Source organism: Neovison vison, chromosome 6 (assembly GCF_020171115.1).
Source record: "Neovison vison isolate M4711 chromosome 6, ASM_NN_V1, whole genome shotgun sequence".
NCBI lineage: Eukaryota > Metazoa > Chordata > Mammalia > Carnivora > Mustelidae > Neogale > Neogale vison.
In genome coordinates this window covers 46,562,990-46,572,264 of record NC_058096.1, presented here as the reverse complement: position 1 = coordinate 46,572,264, position 9,275 = coordinate 46,562,990, and the positions used below count along the sequence as shown (strand labels likewise).

At 35.6% G+C, this 9,275-nt stretch overlaps 1 protein-coding gene across 1 annotated transcript; it reads right to left on the bottom strand.

Annotated features, from left to right (window-relative positions):
* Nucleotides 1-1,672: 1,672 nt before the first annotated feature.
* Nucleotides 1,673-2,602, bottom strand: LOC122910393 (olfactory receptor 5K1-like). Its single transcript, XM_044255019.1, has one exon. It carries the CDS (start codon nucleotides 2,600-2,602, stop codon nucleotides 1,673-1,675), a length of 930 nt encoding a protein of 309 aa, XP_044110954.1.
* Between the last annotated feature and the right edge of the window lie 6,673 nt (nucleotides 2,603-9,275).

The window sequence follows — 9,275 nt, the reverse complement described above, 5'->3', positions numbered from 1 at the left end:
TTGTGTACAATTTGTATGTACATTATGTACAAAATGTAAAATTTATGTACAAAATTATGAACTACCTGTGGCATCTTGAAAAAATGCAAATTACTATTTGGTAGGTCTAGAGTGGGCCTACTTTTCTGCATTTCTTTTTCTTTTTCCTTTTTTTTTTCAGCATAACAGTATTCATTAATTTTGCACCACACCCAGTGCTCCATGCAATCTGTGCCCTCTATAATACCCACCACCTGGTAGCCCGACTTCCCACCCCCCACCCCTTCAAAACCCTCAGTGCCCATCACCCATTTACCCGATCCCATTACTCATATCCCCTCTAGCAAGCCTGTTATTCCTCTCTATATAAGATTATCTTATGGTTTGCCTTCCTTTCTTTTTTATCTTATTTTTCCTTCCCTTCCCCTGTGTTCATCTGTTTTGTTTCTTAAATTCCACATATGTGTGAAGTCATATGATATTTGTCTTTCTCTGAATGACTTATTTTGCTTAACCTAATACACTCTAGTTCTGTCCGTGATGTTGCAAATGGCAAGATGAGCTGATGAATGAATAAGAAGAAATGGTTATATATATATATATATATATATATATATATATATATATATATACAGTGCAATATTAGCCATCAGAAAGAATAAAATCTTGCCATTTGGGTGATGAACCATGAGAGACTCCTTCATATTTCTGTATGTGACTGATCAATAAACATTTATATTTAGGTATTTAGAATGTTCCCACTTTTGTGCCTCATTTATGCTTACAGCATCTCCAACTTTTTCTCAATGCTGTGAATGTATCAGTAATTTACATTACAATCAGTACAAGTTGGTGGAATTCTCAGTAACAAACATAATAAGTAATATAGAGAGAAAGAAATAGGGATTTCCATATAAATTCCATCTATTTCAACCTCATTTTGATAAATCATGAGTATACAGATACTCGATTTCAGAGAATCTGAGAGTAAAGTTGACTAACAATAAAGATGAACATAGTTTTGCTTTATTATACATTTTGACTAGCATTCTTTTCTTGTTTTTAATATTTTTTAATTGTGGTAAAAGATACATAACAAAATTTCTCCTTTTAATGATGAAAATATTCTTGATTTAAGAATAGATACTTCATATAAATTGATATTCAAATATAGTCCCTTGAATAAACTCAAAGAAAATTAAGAATGAAATATATACAGTGTACTTCCAACAGATGATGTTGTTTAAGGAGGGATTAATTCTTGAGAAACTGGAATGGAACAAACTTTGTAAAATTATGCTTTGGAATTCCAGAAACTTGTCAACAATATTAAATGGAGGTGATCTTTACATATACTGACTTGCATTCCTAGTCTTCGTTGAAAATTATAACTCATGACTCTTTGAAACAATTAGTTAATAGTTTTAATTTTTCTGTGGCACAGTGTGTGACCTCAATTAAATAATTATTTAATTCGTTCTTGAGGGGAGATAGTAGCTATGATTTTGGAATACTTACTAGCAGAATCTCTCCTTGCGAAACTTGTTTATTTGATTCCTATATTAACATGTACTAGTAATTTAATATTTTATGGACGAAGTGGTCCTTTTCTACTTTCTCAATATTCCATGATTTTGAAAACATTTAATCAAATTTAATTTTCCTATTAGATGATGATATTTCTTTTAAAATGCTATAAAATGTTCCTTATAATTTTTTTCAGAGCATTTATTACTTCCTTATTTCTTAGACTATAAATAAAAGGGTTTAATAAAGGGATTACTATGGTATAAAAAACAGCACCAGGTATATCTTTATCCTCTTCTTTAACTGAATGTGGTCGAATATACACAAAGATAAGAGAACCATAGAATATTGAGACAGAGAGAAAGTGGGATGCACAAGTAGATAAGGCTTTGCTTCTTCCCTCTTTGGATTTCATTTTGAAAATAGTAAAGAGAATGTAGAAGTAAGATATTAAGACACTACCAACGGTGAAGAGTTGAATTGAACCTGCAAAGATAAATATCATCAATTCATTCATATAAGGGTCAACACAGGAGAGTCTATATAATGGTAAAACATCACAAAAAAAGTGATTAATTTGATTTGACCCACAGAAAGTTAGCCTAAAGAGAAACCCTATTTGAATCACGGAATGCAGATTTCCAGCTATGTAGGCCCCTGTGGTCATCTGAATGCAGAGTTTCTTTGACATCATCGTGTGGTACTGCAGAGGGCTACATATGGCCACATAGCGATCATAGGCCATTGCTGCCAGGAGAAAGCAATCTGCAGTTTCAGCAAGGCAGAGAAAATAAAATTGTGCCATGCACTCATAAAGGGAAATCATTCTGTCTTTAGAAAAGGAGTTCTCTAACATTTTTGGGGTGATGGCACAGGAACAACAGGAATCCATCAAAGCCAGGTTGCCCAGAAAGATGTACATTGGTGTGTGAAGACGACGCTCCATAAAAATCAGTGCCACCAGGCCAAGATTCCCCACCATAGTGATCACATAGATAGTGAGAAACACCACAAACAGGAGGCTCCTCATCTCTGGGCGATCTGTAAATCCTATGAGGATGAATTCAGTGGTCAAGGAGTAATTATCCTCAGTCATATCCACTTTCTCTGTTGAGATAGCAAATCTGGAGATATAAGATTAAGGGAAATTAGAGAATCGATTCCATTTACTATACCACCAAGAACCATAAGATACCTGGGAATAAACCTAACAAAAGGGGAAAGGATCTGTACTTGAGGAACGACAGAACACTCGTGAATGAAATTGAAGAAGACAAAAAAATTTGGAGTAGTATTCCATGCTCATGGATCAGAAGAATAAACATAAAATTGTAATTTAGAGTGTGCAAAACTTTCCTTCCAAATTTTTCTTTTTACAACAAAGAGGGAAGCTTCTTCAAACTCCTATTAGTATCTCTGGACACAGGCACACAAACCTCTAGGGGATAGCCATTCCCCTAAAGTGTCAGTTTTATAACTGAACTCTGAAAATCAGCATTCCCATGAATATTTTTGTAATTCCAAGAAGAATGCTTACAGAGGAAAAGGTTTGTCTTTATGAATTCACGTATGGATAGTGTAGAAATCTAGCATTCTCATATTTGGTTCATAGTTGACAAAAAATTTCAGTGTCAATTTTGGTATTACAGATCCTTAAAATAAATTTAATATCAATTTTTATGTATATATTTCTTTTTTTTTACTGATCAAAAATTTTTCATATATGGTCCCAGTGACCTGAATCTTTGAAAAGGGCGTAAGACAGATATGTTAAATTTATACCTTAGGAATTGTATGAAGATCACAAAGGTTTAAGAATAGGACTTTAATCTTTAGAGAAAATTCCTTGAGATATTCAAGGATATAAATATCTATGTATTTTCGTCTATCTCATCCCTTTTCCCGGTACTAGATCCATTTCCATAAAAACTGATTTTGTCCATCTCATCATTCCTGTTGATTTTTGCCCAGATTTCTAAATCCTTCCCATCTTTATGTAAAGCATAGTATACATATAATGCTCCTTAAGAAAGCTTTACAAGATGGGATAGGGAGGGAGACAAACCATAAGTGACTCTTAATCTCATGAAAGAAACTGTGGGTTGCTGGGGGGAGGGGGGTTGGGAGAAGGGGGGTAGGGTTATGGACATTGGGGAGGGTATGAGCTTTTGGGTAAATTGGAAGGGGAGGTGAACCATGAGAGACTATGGACTCTGAAAAACAATCTGAGGGGTTTGAAGTGGTAGGGGGGTGAGAGGTTGGGATACCGGGTAGTGGATATTATAGAGGGCACGGCTTCCATGGAGCACTGGGTGTGGTGAAAAAATAATGAATACTGTTTTTCTGAAAATAAATAAATTGGGAAAAAAAAGAGAAAGCTTTAACTAAATGCTCCAGACCACATTGATTTTCACTTCTTGCATCCTCAAGCATATCCTATATACCCTACACAATATAGAGTTGTTCATGTGTAATACTCATGGCTTTTAAAAAAAATGCATGTACAGTTTCTTTATTAGAATTGTAGACATTTGAGTTCAGCTATGACTTTTATTCCTCATAGGAGTCATTTAATGCTATAGAGGGGGAAAAGAAATACTGATCCCAGTTCTAGCTTCAAAGACCCGAGATAGGTGAACTTGTTGTCAGTGGACTATCACTGATCCTTAGTGACCTCTTTGGTCTCCACAAATTGAGACTGCTAGTTTTGAAGAACACGCTACAAAGGAAATTCTTGGAAATTTATCATGAAAAACCTTATGTATTATTCTCTTACTGGAAGTGACCCAGATACTATTGTCCTGCATCCTAAGAAACTTATGTAATATTTTCTGAAGTATATCACAGTAGTTTGAAAGCTAATAAAATTAAGCTTGCCTGTATATTTTAGTTTTATAACACTTAGAGAAAAATCTTAAATATTAATATGATTTTTGAGATGGGTTGCCTGGATGGCTAAGATATTTAAGCATCTTCCTTTGGTTCAGGTCATGATTTCCAGGTCCTGGGACTGAGCCCTATGTCTGGCTCCCAGCTCAGTGGGAATTCTCCTTGTTCCTCTCCCTCTGCCTGTCCCTCTGCTTGAGTTCTCTCTGTCTCTCTGTTTCTCTCTCTCAAATGAATAAATTAAAAAAAAATCTTAAAATAAATATGATTTTTGAGAACAAATTTTGTTTTACCTCAAAGGCTCTCTTGTATTATTACTTTGGAATCCATTAGGATATTTTGACCAATGTGTCTAATTATGTAAATTCTATGGTCAAAATGGGTTTATTTTTCCATACTGAAAACATCAAAATAAAAGCACAGGCTGAACGTTTCACTTTCTTGTTTTAAAGTACTAAAGAGGGGCGCCTGGGTAGCTCAGTGGGTTAAGCCTCTGCCTTCGGCTTCGGCTCTGGTAGTGATCCCAGAGTCCAGGGATCGAGCCCCACATCAGGCTCTCTGCTCAGCGGGGAGCCTGCTCCCGCCTGCCCCTCTGCCTACTTGTGATCTCTGTCTGTCAAATAAATAAATAAAATCTTTAAAAAATAATAAAGTACTAAAGATAAGCCATTTCATTATTCAGCTATGTTAGAAATAACTTTCAATATACTTGCCTGAATTATGTAACAGAATTAAGCTGCACTCTTACCTGTATGTTCTGAAGATCTACCTTATAATCAGAAAAGGTTAGCATGAACTGAGTTCAAATCTCATGCTAATTTGCCATAGCCTTCAGCTGTGGAAAGACCTAGGAAGGTGAGAATTTGAAATCTGAGAACAATTAAAAAATGCTAACTAATTCAGATAAATCAATACTTACAGATGTTAGCAGTTAGGTAAAGATATATCTGAATACTTGCTTTGCCTGAATGCTCTGAGAATTTTTATAACATCACATTGCTTTTGTTTGTGTGTGATGTTAAGTCTCATATTATTTCAGGATATAAGTATTTGTCTCAGGAACATTTGGGATTAAAAGAATGAAAATATGGAAGGCTACTAATAGTTCAGTGTCAATAATTATGTTCCTCATAATGCAAAATTAGCTTTCCATCAAATGCTTATGGGACTTGCCTACAATGACCTCAGTGTACTTCTATGGGGAGATTCAGTTCCCAATACATTTTAACTCTGTGATATAAATTAAAGATGACCTGTAAGACCACGAGGTTAAAGTAAATAAACTTTGCTAAAGTCACTAAGTCATTTGATGATCATCTTGCTGATTCTTATGTAACTGACATCATTTCTAGAATTCTGTTATTTATCCTGTGCATAAAATGTAAAATGAGCTTAAGGGACTCTCATGTCAGTTTAGAAAGTTATTGGAGAGAATAATAGGGTTTATGAAAGATGATTAGCATTTAGAAATAAGAACAAAAGTTGTGGTAGTGTTAGCTAGTCTCATCAACTCCTTCACCCTGATCTGAAGTTGTTCCCATGTGTTGCAAAATCCTCATGGAAACTTTGCTCTTACCTTTAGCCACATATATGATTTACTGAGTTAATCTCTGTTCTTTTCAGTTATACCCACTCCTTTACTTTTTTACCCTGTTTTCACCTTTCACTCCACTAATTGTATAAATATACTGTATATTTAATAAAATTTAATTTAATAAAAATACTATATGTCATGGAGCATGTCTACAAGCCATCACTTTTTGTCTGCTGCTACCATTAGCTATAGACATAAGAGGGAAAGGATTTCTCTGTTACGTTCATTCTTTCATTCCTAACACCTTGGACATTCGTACTTTGTAGTGCTTAACAAATGTTTGTTGAACAAGTAAAAAAATGATAGTCTACTGCTCAGGAATTTGAAATGGTCTTTAATTAGTTTCAAACCAAATACTTTTTTCTTTTTTTAAGGGTTTCTTCAAATCTGTTTTAGGTTTTTTTTTTTTTAATTTTACTTATTTATTGAAAGAGAGTAAGAGAGAGAAAGAAGGAGCAGGTGTAGGGTAGAAGGAGAAGGAGAGAGAGAGAAGCCAATCCTCTGCTGAGCAGAGAGCTGGACATGTGGCTCTGGGGCTTGATTCCAGGGCTCCAGGATCATGACTCATGCTGAAGGCAGACTCTTAACTGACTGAGCCACCCAGGCACCCCCAAATTCATTTTTCTTATTTTGGTATTCCAGAAGCTCCACAGTCAACTTGTGTCTTATCTATCTCTTTCCTTTCTTCCTCTTACATCAGGGCACTTGGACATGTGCTTTCCTTCAAGGCCCTTCTGGGAAGTTGCTTCAACTAATTCACTTTCAATGTTTCCCTCATCTAAAACTCCTTCTCTCTTTCCTTCCATCTCAGTACTACTCATCCTTGAACTCAAATCAGATCTCCATGGGGACTTTCCTAGGTCCTTGTAACAGAGAATTGATTCTTTCCTTTCCTGATGTACATGATACTTCTCTGTTTTTATAATGCATTTACTTCCATATCACGTGTGATTCATATGTGTCTTAATTGGTAAAAGTCTTGACTGCATATTAAGTCACCAATCATGTCAAGCATCTTTCTGAGAAACTGACTACAAACTGAGCTAGATCCTGCTGCATTAACTGCTGACATTACCATTCTGTTTCACTTTTATCAGGTACTTTCAATATGCAGGGTATTGGAAAAGACAATGGAGAGTGTGTGCACAGGACGTGAAAATGGTGGGGATATCTTCCTAGTTTTTATATATGGCTCCTGACAAGATGCTCACCATCTAGTGGGCAGAAAGAAAGGGACTTACATTGCTAACCAGTGTACAATTTAGGCTGTAATATAAAAGAAGTGTCTGTACTGTCATTTGCAAATATCTTCTCCCATTCCGTGGGTTGCCTCTTTGTTTTCTTGACTGTTTCCTTTGCAAGTGACAGTACAGTCAAAAGGTTGATATCCAGGATCTATAAAGAACTCATCAAACTCAACACACACAAAACAGATAATCATCTAAAAAAATGGGCAGAAGATATGAACAGACACTTCTCCAATGAAGACATACAAATGGCTATCAGACACATGAAAAAATGTTCATCATCACTAGTCATCACGGAGATTCAAATTAAAACCACATTGAGATACTACCTTACACCAGTTAGAATGGCCAAAATTAGCAAGACAGGTAACAACGTGTGTTGGAAAGGATGTGGAGAAAGGGGAACCCTCTTACACTGTTAATGGGAATGCAAACTGGTGCAGCCACTTTGGAAAAGTGTGGAGATTCCTCAAGAAATTAAAAATAGAGCTCCCCTATGATCCTGCAATTGCACTATTGGGTATTTACCCCAAAGATGCAAATGTAGTGAAAAGAAGGGCCATCTGTACTGCAATGTTCAGAACAGCAATGGCTGCAATCACCAAACTGTGGAACGAGCCAAGATGCCCTTTAACAGATGAATGGATAAAGGGGATAAAGGATAAAGGAGATGAATGGTCCATATATACAATGGAATATTACACAACCATCAGAAAGGATGAATACCCAACATTTGTATCAACATGGTTGGGACTAGAGGAGATTATGCTGTATGAAATAAGGCAAGTAGAGAAAGCCAATTATCATATGGGTTCACTTACTTGTGAAGCATAAGGAATAACATGGAGGACATTAGAGGAAGTAAAGGAAAAGTGAAGTGGGGTAAATCAGTGGGGGAGATGAAACATGAGAGACAGCAGACTATGAGAACCAAATTGAGGGTTTTGATGGGGAGGGGTGGAGAGGAGTGGGTGAGCCTGGTGATGGGTATTTGGGAAGGCACATATTGCATAGAGCACTGGGTGTTATACATAGATAGTGAATCTTGGAACACTACATCAAAAATTAATGACATAGTGTATGGTGACCAGCATTACATAATAAAAAAACAATTAAATAAATAAATAAATAAATAAATATCAAATTTCAATGAACTTTGGAAGATCATTTTTTAATGTAGGTGATAAAATCTGTTTCTGAGCTTTTAAAAAAAATCCAAATCTGAAAAAATTTAATATGCTACTCATATAATTTTTTTCAATTTATTTATTTTCAGAAAAACAGTATTCATTATTTTTTCACCACACCCAGTGCTCCATGTAAGCCGTGCCCTCTATAATACCCACCACCTGGTACCCCAACCTCCCAGCCCCCCCACCCAGCACTTCAAACCCCTCAGACTGTTTTTCAGAGTCCATAGTCTCTCATGGTTCACCTCCCCTTCCAATTTACCCAAATTCCCTTCTCTTTTCTAACGCCCCTTGTCCTCCATGCTATTTGTTATGCTCCACAAATAAGTGATACCATATGATAATAGACTCTCTCTGCTTGACTTATTTCACTCAGCATAATCTCTTCTAGTCCCGTCCATGTTGCTACAAAAGTTGGGTATTCATCCTTTCTGATGGAGGCATAATACTCCATAGTGTATATGGACCACATCTTCCTTATCCATTCATCCGTTGAAGGGCATCTTGGTTCTCATATAATTTTTACCTAGAAAATCCTATCAAGATATATGGGAACATCCCAAATACATTTTCAAAATTCTATCTGCATTGCATGATTTCCTTTTGGAAAACAATTGCTTTCTACTTAAATATGACAGTTATATCAAAGGACAAAATAAAAATGTTAATGACTTTTGAAGCAGCAAATTTAGAACGCTTGTCTTTTATAAGCAGAAAAGTAAATAACTCCTCCTAAAATTAACAAAATTTTAAATATTAACATAAAGATCAAGAAGACAAGAATTAAAAAGTATTTCTGAGGATGTAGAGAAGAAGGAACTATTGTGCACTTTTTTTTAGGTTCTACATATT